The sequence below is a fragment of the Spea bombifrons genome, chromosome 4, assembly GCF_027358695.1.
Source record: "Spea bombifrons isolate aSpeBom1 chromosome 4, aSpeBom1.2.pri, whole genome shotgun sequence".
NCBI lineage: Eukaryota > Metazoa > Chordata > Amphibia > Anura > Pelobatidae > Spea > Spea bombifrons.
The window spans coordinates 3,680,496-3,695,394 of NC_071090.1; the positions used below are offsets into that span (position 1 = coordinate 3,680,496).

Below are 14,899 nucleotides of genomic sequence, written 5' to 3' on the forward strand. Positions count from 1 at the left end.
ACTCTCTCTCTACCATTCAAAAGTTTGGGGTAATATATATATAATGTATATGAAGCAGATGGTAATATGTGTAGGTCTGTAACGAGTATGTGATCTGGCAGGTACCACGTCTGGACTAAAGGACACGCGCCCACAAATTTTGCCAAGTGGCGCACGGCGACGACCCCCTATCGAGTGGAGTGGGAGGCAGATTTCGAGCCGTATGTGGTGGTGAGACGAGACTGTCCCGAGTACGATCGCAGGTTCGTGGGATTCGGATGGAACAAAGTAGCTCATATCATGGAGCTGGACGCGCAGGTAACCATCGCTGTCCCAGTAAATAGTCATTTACAGCATTAACCCCATCTGCGCTGGATTTCTGATCCATTTCACGTCATTTTAATGGACAAAAAAAAACAAGGACATTTCTAAGTGACCCCAAACTTTTTAACGGTAGTAGATCAATGTAGACCTTATTAAAAGTTTATAACTTCGTTATCAGCAACATCTTCTGTAACAGCAAAACCACCAATCCTTTTATTTATAATAAGACTCCATCGCGGTATAACAGTGACGTCGAATATTTTACCTCTGTGTCTTGATTTCTCTCGCCGGTCTTCCTGTAGGAATACGAGTTCACCGTGCTGCCCAACGCCTACATGATCCACATGCCGCACGCGCCGAGCTTCGACATCACCAAGTTCCGATCCAACAAGCAGTATCGCATCTGCCTGAAGACGCTGAAGGAGGAGTTTCAACAAGACATGTCCCGGCGTTACGGCTTCAAAGCACTCAAATACCTCACCGCCGAGAACAACAGCTAATGAAACCGGGGGAAGAAGGGGGCACGGCGGGCGCGACGTGGGCTCCGCTCAACATCACGGGGAAAAAACCTTGAGGTCAAGATGCAGACGGGCGGTCATCTTCTCAAGGTTTGATGAAGTTCTCTCCCTTCTCCCCCGGTACGGCGGCCGTCATAGATGTCAAGAAAGAAAATGGTGGAAGAAGCCCTTTTGCATCTTCTCCCTGCCCCAGTCGGTTACATTCGAGGAGGTCCAGACATTGCTTGCCATGGCTTGGTTCCTGTAACCATGAGACATCCTCATCGGTAGAGAACTTCTCTCCTTTGCCGTTCCAACGTCCACCAGGACATCCATCGGAGTTAGGATGTCTTTATTCCCTGTTATCCGACCGAGGAGACATCCGGAGAAGACCAGAAAGGTCGCCATGCCTTTAGGTGACTGGTCATGGCGAGAAACAAACCTTTGGCCGAAGCCTCCTATCTGCTTCGGGCCGAGACGGGCGGACATCGCCCGCGACACCACGCCGTGAACGGACAGGCGCAGTGTCCCCGGATCACCTGCGGGTGGCGCAATTTGGAAAAACAATTGTTCGGTTCCTTATGCTTCACGCAAAAATTTAAAAAAAGAGAAATAAACTGAATCCGGTTACTCACCTTGTCAACGATAACTAAAGGGCATTTCTTTCTATTTTTGTATTTTATTCATCCCTGTATAAAAGAGAAAAAAAAACACAGATAATGCCCTGTTATCTACCAACTGCTGGTGAGAAATGAACATGTAGGCCAAATGGGCCAATAGGGGCCCACCGGGCATGAAACATACAGGGCCGAGCTCGTTAGGAGGGTATTATATCGATGGCTGCCCCGAAGAAGACGGCTTTGGGGGTTTCACAGGCAGCAATCCCAATCTCCATCACACCACGAAGGCAACTTGCTCCGGAGGGATCCGGGGTAGTAATTTTGCTTGTTTAACCCAAAAGTTCTTAATGTAGGATGTTTCCGATCATGCAAGGTTACAACGTGATACCGAGGCCATCCTTTAATATCAAGCAGGGACAGTAAATGCCTCTTTTTATTGGCCCCGGCTAAACAGGAGCCTTGTGCAAGGATGAAAGCGATTGCTAGCTCTTTGGAACAGGCGACGAGATGTCAAAACAGTTGGCGAGGTTGTTTTCCTAAAGTCTTGTCCGATAAAAATTTGGGGGGTAGATTGTGGCAAGTATCGCACATTTTAATGCTCTATTTTTGTTGCCTGTTGAGAAATGCCCCCTCCCCCCCCAAAAAAAACAAAAGTATTTGGAATTTTAAAAAAGGGAAAAAAAAAAATTGATCAAAGGAATACGAATTACGTCAGGAAACGTCATAATGAAGGGATTTTCCACAATTTTTTACCATTCAGTATTAATCGTCATGTTTACAAAGATTAAAACAAAAGTCTAATGCACTAGTCCCGCCTCCAGGCTGTTTGTTAACCAATGGAAGGAAACCGCGAGAATAAGACGCAGCTCTCTTCTCGGCCAGTAGTTGGCGACAGCGGACCCCCAGATCCTTAACGGCAATCAGCATTATACCGCGTGCACGCCTTTTATATTTATCAATGCCTGGCTCTCTCAACAACAACAACAAAAATTCACAAATTATCTTATTTTTACCGTCTGGTCAAATCAGGGCAAAAATTACAAAAAAAAGGGAATTAAAAAATACATAAGAGGGTCCCCGTGGCCTAAACAGGGTTACAGTTGCAAAAAAAGATGCCCAGATCAACGGGGAAAAGTGTTTACATTTTATAAGCTCCATCCTCTCTATGATATCACAATGCAGCGCCATATGCAAATATCTAATTATCATATATTTGCATATGGAGACCCAGGATATTGAGCCGGCCATGTTTTGGGCAATAAATGCCAATTTTAGGCCATCATCTTTTTTTTTTTTGCCAGGAGAATTCACCTTTCAGGTTGGCTTCAGAGAGAAGGTTGAACCTATTCTGTTATTTCTCTTCCAAGGTAGAAGCTTTCGTCGCTAGCTTCTTTCTAGAGATCCGTGAAACGCGTAGTTCACACGTCCTTTTATTTTTTTTATGATAACTTTGAAAAATAATATGAAAGCCACCGACATCTCAGCATTTTTGACAAATTATTGCAAGGTTGAGAACTTTTACACTTTACAGAATACACAGAATTTTCTATTTTCACCCTTTTTTTTCAAAATTTGGCTTCGCTCGCTTGAATTGATTAAGAAATAATTAATTTTTTTCCTTTTAATTGGAAAACTTGATATAAAATATGCTTTTTTATAAATTAGTATTACATGGTAAGATATAGAAGCAATGCTTTAAGCGCTGCCCACACACATCCATTTGTTACCATGCCCCTCCCAGTGCCCGCCTACAGGGCATTTAAATATATAAATATATATATTAGCCCCATCGCCTACCACTGTTCTGAGAAGAGAGATGCTGGTTTTTATGCGGAGTATGTGGATTGTAAATACAAACATTTGTTAATTTTCAGTTGTGCAATAAAAATGTGAAATAATCCTTGAATTTGAGATGAGTTGTGTTTTTTCAGTTTTTTGTGTATTTGGTTGAAGTTGCAGATAAATACACAAACTGGAGCCTTTGTAGGCATTTTATTTTCTCCCATCGTTTTTTAATCACTAAAATCAGATTAGGAATACATTTGTATGAGTTCTCGCTCTGTTATCTGATCCCCAATCTAGTAGACAAACACCCCGACTCCTTATCATACTGCCTGTGGGAAACAATAGAATGGCTCAGTCTCAGTCACCCAGTCGGACTCTTTTAAATGAAAGTCTATGGAGGAACGGACTTCATTAGCATCGCCATAAAGCATCAGCTCAGTGTGGTGTTTGAGCCGGGAAAGTCACCCAAAATATCACATGACTGACAGCAACGGCGGCTCCATGTCAAATTATTTCCTTGCCTGTAATTCACAGAATTACCACCGGAGGGGGCACACTTCACATAACATTGCTAAAATTCTAATGTTTTCAATAATTTACTGGATGAGCATGCTGAGAGTGGCAGTCCACAGCCAGCCGACAGACAATGGTTTCCTACATATAAAAAATAACGCTGGATTTCTATAATATTTCATAAACAGTCCCTAATTATGAAAACAATAAACTCTGATATACAGAACGGGGGTATTAAAGATAGGCCGGGCAGAACAGAGGAAGAGAGCGCGGCGGTAATATGAAATCAAAACTATGATGTGTAATTACGGGAAAATAATTGTAGTTTTTGCTTTACATTCAGCCTTTCGCACCAAGTGTGCCTAATTGCATGAAGACAATTATATCAACAATTAGAAATGTAATTATGCTAACATAATTATATAGCTCGTCTAGCTTTTTTTTTTATTATAAATACACAGAATTTTCAGATTTCCATCAGAATCCTGCAGCTATTTATTGAAGATTGAAATGACTCTCGGATATCTCTCAATGTGTCTCTGGAGTCTGTGGGTTCTTTTTAAACTGTTAGTTAGTATACGGGCTCCTCGTGGGCGTGTCTGGGGTCAGGAGGCAGGGCAATTGGCATGCTGTCCACCAATCAAAGTGAGGCTTGGCTGCTGTCGCTGACTCAGGAAGGTGAATGGAGAATATTCTAAATGATTTAGAGACTTTTTTTTATCAGCCCTTTAAATAAATTTTCCATTTAATAAGCTTTTTTTTTAAAAAAATAAAAATAATAATTTATGGCTGTAACTAATAGCTGTTTAGGGACGAACCAAAAGAAACAGGATCATTTGTTAAAGATACCTTAATTGGCTAAATAAATCACATTAGACAGCGCTCTTTCAAGACTACCGAGGCTTCTTCTTCAGAAATATTATACCAATGAGTTAGCTTTCAGCTCCATGTCTGAAGATGAGACCTAAGTAGCCACAAAAGCTTACAATCGAATGCAACTCAGTTATCCAATACATTTTCTTGCAACCTATGAAAGCAGATGTCTTCACAGATCACTGTAACTATTTTGGGGTAGAAAATACCCTGCTTGTGGTATATCTTATAACAATGTATACAATGTTTCCATATAAGATGCACAACTTGTGGAGCTGATTACAACGTTGCAGATTCTTCGGAAACCAGCGAGAAATCTTTACCAGAAGGGAAAAGAAAATGAAGCGCACCTGAAGTACCCCATTTCCTTATTTATAGGAATGAAAACATCTGCGTGAAATAATTGCTTCGCACAAACACTTAATTACAATTAACCGTCTGATCAAATCAACATCAGCGACGTCACTGAAGGAACGTTTCAGCCAACGCCGGCTCTGCACGAGGGAACAAGAAACATATTCTTTTCAAATAAAGTATTTCTTATCTAAAAGATCCACCCCGCGGTTTACATGCACCCGGACTGACCCAGGATCCAGGCCAGGAGGTTAAGCCGACTCCAATGCACCGGTCAGCTGCAGGTAACGAGCTGCACTGACTGCAATATACCCTGACCTGTTGGACAGAGGGAGAGAAGAGAGAGTTTGTTTGGAAGCAGCAGGGATTGCTTTGCACAAGAGAGAGACCATCAAAAAGGTTGGTGGGATTACATTTTGTTTAGTTTTAGACCCTGAGTAGTGAGGGGAGTTATATGTTAGTAAGCGCTCAGACGAGCTAGGCTTTTGTTTGTAGGGAATTTTGTGTGCTATGAAATTCTGTATATAGCTGCATTCGTGGACTACAAATAAACCGTGATTGATTACCTAACTGAGATGTGGCGTTAATACCCTAGAGGACCGTGCTGTTAGGTACCCTGTGTGGGTGCAGGATCACAATACATACAATCTGTAAATCAGCGCACTCACATCAAATAGGTTATAAACTCTCATGACTGTAGTTAAAGCTACTTAAAAACACCTTTCTAAGATGACAAAATTGGAGTTTTAGTCACATTATACGGCCGTATTATGCTAAGCCCACCACTACGCCAAAGTACTCCAATGTAGGTGGGTCCTAACGCTAAATACTGTTGCTTATATGGAGCTAAATCTTTGCAAAGAAGGCTCGTTTTTTTAAGGAAACAGAATATTCCATTGTGGGAAGTACTGGCCGGATTATGATGGAAGTCTGGAACATATATATTCCCTCAAGATTGTAAACTTGCGAGCCGAGTCTCTCCACCCAATGTATCGGTTTGTCTTAGTCTGTCAATTCTCATCTTGTCAGACCCCTTGAATTTATGTATTGTATTAAGCACTGCATAAACGGTTGGCCCTATATAAATAAAAGATAATAATAAAAATAACATAGGGCTAGTGATAGCACCCATTGTACTGCGCTACAGAATTTGATGGCGCTATATAAAACAATAAATAATAATAATTAATATCCTGTTTACGGTCTGAGTGAAGCTCTACTATGTCGCCACTAGATGGCAGTGGTGCTGCAGATAGACCAATAGAGAAGTTAATAGTAGAGATTATTTGGAGAGAATCTGCAGAAGATATTTACTTCACAGGGAGAGAGTCCGACCCCGTCTGGGCTGGAATATGTTCTACGACTATGGTTACTTATAACTAAAAAAAGATAGAATTCAACCCATTTATTCTGCCTGATTTCCTTTACATTAAGATTCAAACCCTAATCAGTCCTCGGTCTATACTCAGTACCCTGGTGGCTAAATGTGGAATTGCAAAAAAAAAAAAAAGCTAATCAAAAATAGCAAAATCTTCAGATAGTAACCCAAGTCCAGAGAAAATACCCCCCCCCTTATCAACGGGGATAAAATTTGATGATGTTCTGATCCACCGGTTATAAAGATTCTAGAATTCCTGCTTATATTTTCCCAAAAAACTACTGTCCCTTTAAATCAGCTCGAGCCACGGTGACCGGCGTCGCGGGGGACGACACTTAGTAAATACTGATGGATATAAAAGGAAATGAAAAGAGAATAGAAGATATTGATCGTTCGCACGGCGCGGTAACCGTAACACCAGGAAATGAAATCATTACGGCCGGCGTTCCGAGAAAGCTTTCGAGGCAGGGAGGAGATATAAAAAGAGATGCTCTGTTTAATTACCCCGGCGGAGCGGAGACGACTCGAAGACAGAAACTCTTTATTATTCTATTTAATATTTTTTAACATTTTTTTTTTAATATATAGAATAATGTTTTTAGTTTTTAAAAATTATGGAGGAAAAATATGAAAAAAAAATAATCATTATATAGAGCATACATTGACTCCTGGAATGGATTGAGGCATGGAATGGGTTAAAATAAGGCCTGGCTAGGTGTTGAGTAACTCTTTGAGTCGATTTGGGACGTGAGCCATACTTTCAGGGGTCATCCGCTAGATTGTAAGCTTGCGGACCCTCTTTGCCTAATACATCGCTATGGAAACAGTGCCTGTACGGTCAGAAATCGGCTGTATTTGCCCCTAAACTCTTAAAGGGACGCTCCGTCCATTACTTGCACTTTAATGCATATGATAGCTGCGTGGTCCCTTTCAATATTCGTGCCCCCCCCGTGCTCATTTGCCCCTTTTTATTACCCCCCATATTAACTCTATGAGTTGAGCGAAGTTCGGAAATCAAGGTTTTTTTTTTTTTTTAAGGAAAAAAAACCTCCAATTCACACATTTTCTGATTATCACCTAAATCAGGTGCCGAAGGAGCGAATGACGGGATTTGGGTTACGAAGGAGGCGACGCGTTATTTATAGAAACAATGAGAATTCGGCTCCGGCGCTGATGGTTTCCACCAGATTTTCTGATTTTCGGCTTTTCGTCCTCGTTATTTGCCTCCGGGGTTTATTTCTCGTTCTGCTCGTTCCTTTCCCCGTCTGCAAAAACAAACAATCGTCCCTCGCCCGGCGCATTTTGGGGAAGGCAAACGACTGACAGGTGAAGCTGAAGGGAAGTGAATAGGAAATACTCATTCATAATCATACCCATACCTGCCAAGTATCCCGCTTATTCCTGTGCGGCAGGAACGCTGAATTTTATGTATAGAGAGAAACGTAGAATTTCACACCAGATTGGCCCCGTTTGGTCACCTCTAGTCACCCATTTTCCTGGTGCAAACACTCAAACCTTAATCAGTCTTTAGTCTTGCCTGTATTAGCCTCTACCGCCTCTGCTGGGAGGCTGTTCCACTTATCTTCCTTACATTACATCCCCTGCAAACTCCTGGGTTCTGAAGCTGATTGGTAAAGGCTGTCTTCATTCATTTCACTAACCACACGGTGTAGATTATAGTGATAGCGCGCACATTACCGGCCCGGGGTGTGTGAGTTGGTGAGACGGCACCGCAGATCGATGCGGAAAGGGCCACATCCCACCACGAACGACCCGTATTCACTAACGTAAGAGCGGCTTAAAAAGCTGCTGCTGGGGCTGCAGTGAGTGGGAGGGGGGGCAGCGGGGCTGATAAATGGCCCTCTGGTTTCTGACCTCCTGTTTAAGGCATTCTGAGTAGTTCGAGCCTCTGCAACTCCCCCAATCCTCAGCCAGCACGTGGGTATCAGGGGGCAACACGTTTGCTCTACCGTGATGTAAACCAGGCACCGGTCCGCAGGGTCACAGAGGTTCCTTTGACACCAAGGATGGAACATTTTTGTGGCATTCCCTGCATTTTTGTGGGTGCCCCCCCCCCGGTGACAGCACCGATTGGCAGTTAAAGGGTTAACCTTCGCTCTCCTCGCTATAACTTGTCTTGCCAACCCATTCGTTACAATCTGTTCTTCTTCTCGCCGACAGAGAAAGGGTTAAACCAACAAGTTCCTTCACGTTAGTGATCCGCCTACAGCCTCCTCCGGCATTTAACCGGTTAATCCAAGAAGCCCACTTTGGGAAAATTTGGACCAGATTTTTATTGTTGCCATGGTAACCCCCTCCCTCGGTTCCCCGTCTGTCTTGCGATTCCTATAAATGATGCACGAACAAGCTGGGTATGTTTGAAGGCATTTAGGTTGCGCAGGCTGCCAGCAGCGTGTGGCACGGATTAACTCCTTCCTGACCATGCCACGTCCGCTTAACCATTTCTGGGCACAATCACACTTATCTTTCCCAATGTTACCACACCTCTATTAACCCTTTGTATGCAAGATGGTGACACAATACACTAGCCACATCCCTCCGATACCCAAATAGTTAACGCTTTAGCTCTTGGCTGCACAGAGGTTGAAGACCAGAAGTCATATATTGGTTGGCTGTCCATGATGGGAGTTGTGGATAAGTTATTATCCTTGTGCTGACGACTCCATAACACAATCCATACGCGCTTCCACACACCGCAAACAAAGCGACAAAGAGAAAACACAATACAAAAGATGCAGATCCGTGTGTTTTGCACCTGCTTGTCATATTAACACTTAAGCTGCCAGGAAAGGCAAACCCCCCCAAAAAAAAAAAACTATAAGACATGCGCCTTACAGCTCGAATAATAATAAAAAATCCTAAAAATACTAATACTAATTATAATAAATATAATAATAAAAATACTACTACTAATAACAATGATAATAATAATTCTAAAAATACTAAGTATAATAATAATAATAAATTCTAAAAATACTAATATTAAGTAAAATAATACATTAATTCTAAATATAATAATAATCATAAATATGACAATAATAAATATAACAATAATAATAATAATGCCCCAGCTATTCATTCATAACTCGGAGATGCTTCTTTACACGTGTCGAGGAGCGCGTTGTATTTTTTCTGCTCCGTTTAGGTGACATTTGATCCGTCAGACCCACCAGTTGTTTCACTAAATAATGCATCCTGCGCTGATGGTGACCGAGCATCACGGAGGGCGGGTCTGTTGCCTAACAGCAGCCAATGGGGTTGTAGAGAGGAGCTGGGAGAGGCTGATGCTGCTGCCTCCCCGAGCTGCGATGCGGGGAAGAGAGCAGACGGTGGGTGCAGGGAGCTCGCAGACGCCGTCTGATGTTACAGGAAGCGAAATAAGGTAAGACGCCGGCGCGCTGCATGCAAACAGGCTGCTTACAGGGTGCACCTAATGCACAGGTACCCGGTGCATGCGCTGCGACGGGGGGCTCAGCATCCAAAGCATGCATCACTGCACCGGGAAGCTGTCGGCGCGAGATGCTACAACACGCCGTCACATTCTGCGGTAGGAAACAGAAGCTGGCTGCGGGTTTTAGCTTCTTATTTGATAATTGTATTTATTAAAGCGCTGGCTTGGGGGGGGGGGATCCCATGAGAACTTTAAGTAACCGATCCCTGGGTCCTGCCGGTTTATCCTATAAAGCCAGAGGTTCCCGTAACGCCTGGAACTTTCATTTTTTTATTTTAATATAAATCACGGTATATAATTCGGAACCCATGGCGTAATTCTCCATTTTTTTTTTACACAAATCTAATATTTTTGTCTGATTTAACTATTATTATTTTTTTAATTACGCTAATAACGCACCCGATCCAACCAATGACGAAACAGGTGATGGTAATATCATTACAGCCTGGCGTGTATGTGTGTGTGGGGGGGGGGGGGGGGAGTGTGGTCATGCAGGGCTATGGCACTCAAAGGGTTAATCCCGTGATCGCCAGACCAGTAAGCAATAAGAGGTCAATGCAGCCTGTTAAGTATGCATGCGATCTCATCAGAGACATCCTCTGTGATCCTGGAGGAACGCTAACCTTCCAGCGTTCATCCAACGAGACCGCGATGAGACGATTAATCTCGTTACGGAATGTCGTAAAAAACCTGTTGTGTTTGTGGCCCTCGGGGGGCTTGATTGGACGTGCGCGGTTCATATATAATTACACAGTCATAGCTCTTCTTGAGAGATAGCCGGAGGGGGGGGGGGACAGGTGGCTTCTGCTAGCGGACGAATGCAATCGGGATGAAATCCTGAGAATTCATCCTCTGACGCTTCAGTTGCAACACAATGAGCTTCTGTTGTGGAAATTGCGATACCTGTTCTTTAGCGACGAAACACGCGAGCCTGATGCTGACTCATCGCCACTTACCGCGTCGTACAAATACCAGATCAGTTCGTTTATATTACATCGGAGGGGGCAAGTCGGCCAAAAAAGCCATAATTTTAAAAAAAAAAGGTGTTAGAACTTTTTGTTTCGCAGTCAAAATCGCAGTGATTTCCAAACTAAATAATATTCTAAAAATAGTGCTTTTTGTTTGTTGTTTTAGAAAAAGTTATTTAGTTTATATCATTTTTCAATGATTAAACTGCTTGCCTCGCAATAACATTTTTTACTTTACGCCTCGGTAGCCAACTTTCCAATGACAAATCTCCAGCCTGGTACCTAAAGGGTTACCCGCCGGAGGCCACGGCTAATAACATACCTCTCCCTAATCACACCCACCACCCCCGCTCTTTTTTTTTTCTTCTTCTTCACCCCGTTGCTTTAACGCTGACAGTGATGCCACCAATAAGCCGGCACCTCGCTGACGGGGCGGGATGCGAGCATCTGGCGGAGAGGTGTCGCTGGAAGCTGACAGCCTGTAATCAGCTGCTACGAGTGCCGAGTACCGATCACAGGGGGCTCTCGGAGGACGGGTGGGGAGGGCACGGATTCCCAAGACCTTAGAGCGAGGCTGAGGAGGAGAGGGTTCTGCTTATAGTCCGTGTTGTGGATAACTAGATGTTCTGGATAACCTTCCTTGAGCACAGGTGACCTAAAGAACATGACCGAGGGGCATAGACCAGAAATGGCCTGGATATCATTGAGGGGTTCATAAAAATGTCCAACTACCGTCCGCGTTTAAGGATGGAACAGATCGGGGATGTCCGGGTCATTAATATTAGCGTTTAATTTTGGATGATCCGGAACACTTATTGGAAGCTGTGGGGACCCCTGATCTAGATTATCCTTAGAACGTGATCTTCTTGGTTCTACGTGATCAGGAACCACCTGATTCATTGATTCCAAAAGAAATGATTGGTCGGTGTCATCCTTTTAACCAACGGTAACCAGTGTTAGGTGAGACACCAGAATTCTAGACATTACAAGTCAAAAACAAAAAACCGGATCTCCTCTCGAGCCCCCTCTCTGCGTGATGCCCCCCTCATCACATTCCGTACGTCTCCCACCTCTTTACTGAGAAGGGGGTGAAAAAAATTGCCACCAACGATTAACACCTGCAAAGGATCTCATTTTGAAGTCCTATTTATAAACCCCCCTCCTTCCTTTTATCACGGGTTCATGAATGGACAAAGCGCTCCTCGAGGCGTATAGCGAATGAATGAGACCAGAAGGTAAGTGTGAGTAAAGTGGTGCATGCGCGCCAAAGGGGTAACATTTTGTGTCTATCTAGACCAAGTTGGCGGTCTCATCAAAACCCAACTGACTCGGAATAAACTTCGATCTTGCAATATTGTTTCTTCGCATAAATCCTCTTCTAAGCCTCTCCCTCCAACCAAATCGGAGATCTTTCTCCCCTTGGCAAAAAATATACAATAAAATAAACCAATGAGAGGCCATTGAGGCGCACGTTATGTAATAAGCATAAAATAGCAGGAAAAAGAAAAAAAAATAGAAAACAATAGAAAACAATATCTCTTTTTAACCTTCAGTCCTGCTAATCGAAAATATAAAACTTATTAGAATACTGCAGAGCTACCCATAATCCAATATTCCACTAATTACGAGTAAGAATAGCATAAAACGGATTATATCTGCCGGATAAGGTAATGGAGGACATTTATTTATTCTTCGTGTTTCTCTAAAGTCCATTACGATATTAAAATGAATCGATTGACGGATAAATACAAATATTTACAAAGGTCACGGAAATCATATTATTTCAATTTATCGGAAATCCTATTATTTCAATTTATTTTTAAGGGTTTTTTTATATTATTTCTATAATTGCTGTGATTTTTTTTTAGATTTAACACATTCTATAAAAAGATCGCATGACGCTTATCACGCCAATCACGCTGCTCTACCGAGACACGGACGCACAATCACAAAAGAAACGTACTTAAAAAAATAATAAGCAGTTTTTTATTAAATTAATTAAAAAAAAATGTTGGTAAATTCCAAATTTGAAGTGTAATAATAATAATAATTAATAATAATAATAATTGTCACCCACATAGTTTAAAATATTTTTTCTCTTTTTTTATTGTTATTGTTGTTTTGGAGATTTGTCCAAATATTTATATTTTATGTCAGTTCCATGGCATAATTAACTTATTTAACTTAATTAGCTGTCATGAACCAACCCGTATACTTCCAGTACTGATCAGCATCCAGCAAGGGGAGGAATAATCATGCAGCTCCTGAAAACAGGAAGTTAAGATGGCCGCTCCCAGGTGTACCTACCTGAGGACCTCCTTTGTTTTACTCGGAGGTTCCGGAAGTCAGGCCGGATCAGTGTATATGCGTGAGAACAGGAAGTGAAGGTGTACGCTTACAGGAAGTGAAGGTTTCTGGTTACAGGCAGTAAAGGTGACTGCTTGCAGGAAGTGAGGGTGTCCGCTTACAGGAAGTTAAGATGACTGCTTACAGGAAGTTAAGATGACTGCTTGCAGGAAGTAAAGGTGACTGCTTGCAGGAAGTAAAGGTGACTGAGTACAGGAAGTAAAGGTGACTGCTTGCAGGAAGTAAGGGTGACTGCTTGCAGGAAGTAAGGGTGACTGCTTGCAGGAAGTAAAGGTGACTGAGTACAGGAAGTAAAGGTGATTGAGTACAGGAAGTAAAGGTGACTGCCTCTTTGGGTTGGGCTAACCATTAGCAAATGTACAGGTGAAATTATACCAGTCTCTGTTTTGAGTTTGCTCTGGTTCTGAGGGTAAACACATGCCAGCAATTCACTGGTTGCCACAGAGCAATGCATTCTGGGATCATACTTAGCACATTGTCCCTGCATCTCTGAGGTTTTACCCTTTTCTTGGGGTGAGCGGGAAGATTCTCCGGGTCACACCGTCTGGAGCCGAGTCCTTCACTTTCTCCTCTAATGATATCTGAGCATCCCACCCGGGGCCTTCCTCACTGCTATACCCCAGCTGGAATCCCTGCTTGAAAACAGGTGACTTAATTCCAAATATCTTTACGATAATCCGATATAATCTATAAAAGTACTCATTTTTTGAAATGTGGTATAAACGGGGAACCCGTCTTAAAGCGGCGGGGGGGTCGCCTGATGATGTAATGTGAACCCCCCCCTGCACTCCCTATTGTTTCGAAGAAACTTTATCACATCCAGCGCTTAATGTCACGAAGCTCTAATTTCCCGCAGACAATGATCCCTAATCGCAGCGTTCGGCACGACAATAGCGCGCGCTTCCCCTGTGCATAATTAACGCGGCAGCTCCTCCTGTCATCCGGTGACATTTTGCAGTCGGTGACCTTTGGCTTCACGCTCACCACGATGTAAGCAGATTACTGACTCATTAGACTTGGTAAACGGATCTTAATTCTTCTTCTACTCCGTCTCCCGCTGCAGGATAAAATCTTACAGGCATTGTACCCTCGGTAATCCCAGGCTATTATCCGACCTTCCACCGCCAACCCGCGGAAACATCTACGGCCGTCTTATTATAAGGCTCTTGAACAGGAGACCTCCGAGGTCCTTAGCGCTTGACTTATTTTGCTTTATTTTGGCGCAGAAACAGGTACCACCTTTGAATTAAGACTTGGTTTTGTTTCTTTTTCTAGTGCAGAACGGTCATGATTGACAAGTTAACATTAAACTAGTTTGTTTAAAAGGGTTTCTAACTAGGAGAGGTCAATTGCCTACCCGGGCCTGTCCAAAAATCTTCTAAATGGGCCGGTCCAACTTGCTATTTTACATGACCCCGTAGTAATAGCCACTCAGCTGTACCTGACCCCGGCCCTCTGATCCCCTAATTTTACACGAAAGCACTAAAAACACCTTTTTGCTGACCTCTTGGACCAAGTTGATCGGAGGTCGTGAATTCTTGTACCGTTTAAGGGTCAGATTTCTGGACAGCTACAGAAGAGATCGTAATTCCGATGGTCTTTGGGCCAGGATGTCTCCAGAACGGTTCTCCAGGTCACAGGAGAGGTCAACCAAAGGACATTAAAGAATGAGGCGTTCAGGGGCGAGGGCAGTTTAATGGAAGAGGGCGCAGTCTGACGGCGCGTTTTGCCGAGTAGCTTCAGGCTTCAGCAGAGAGCACAGAATGAGT

At 43.0% G+C, this 14,899-nt stretch overlaps 2 protein-coding genes across 2 annotated transcripts in view; both read left to right on the plus strand.

Annotated features, from left to right (window-relative positions):
* LARGE1 (LARGE xylosyl- and glucuronyltransferase 1) overlaps window positions 1-1,490 on the plus strand; it is an 87,993-nt gene extending 86,503 nt beyond the window's left edge. Inside the window, exons 14-15 of the mRNA XM_053462655.1 lie at window positions 102-297; window positions 606-1,490. Coding sequence (XP_053318630.1) covers window positions 102-297; window positions 606-803 — 394 coding nt within the window. The 3' untranslated portion in view covers window positions 804-1,490. The remainder of the gene's footprint in view (window positions 1-101; window positions 298-605) is intronic.
* Window positions 1,491-9,603: 8,113 nt separating this feature from the next.
* Window positions 9,604-14,899, plus strand: part of SYN3 (synapsin III) — an 83,530-nt gene continuing 78,234 nt past the window's right edge. Inside the window, exon 1 of the mRNA XM_053462241.1 lies at window positions 9,604-9,726. The gene's annotated coding sequence lies outside the window, so the exon portion shown is untranslated. The remainder of the gene's footprint in view (window positions 9,727-14,899) is intronic.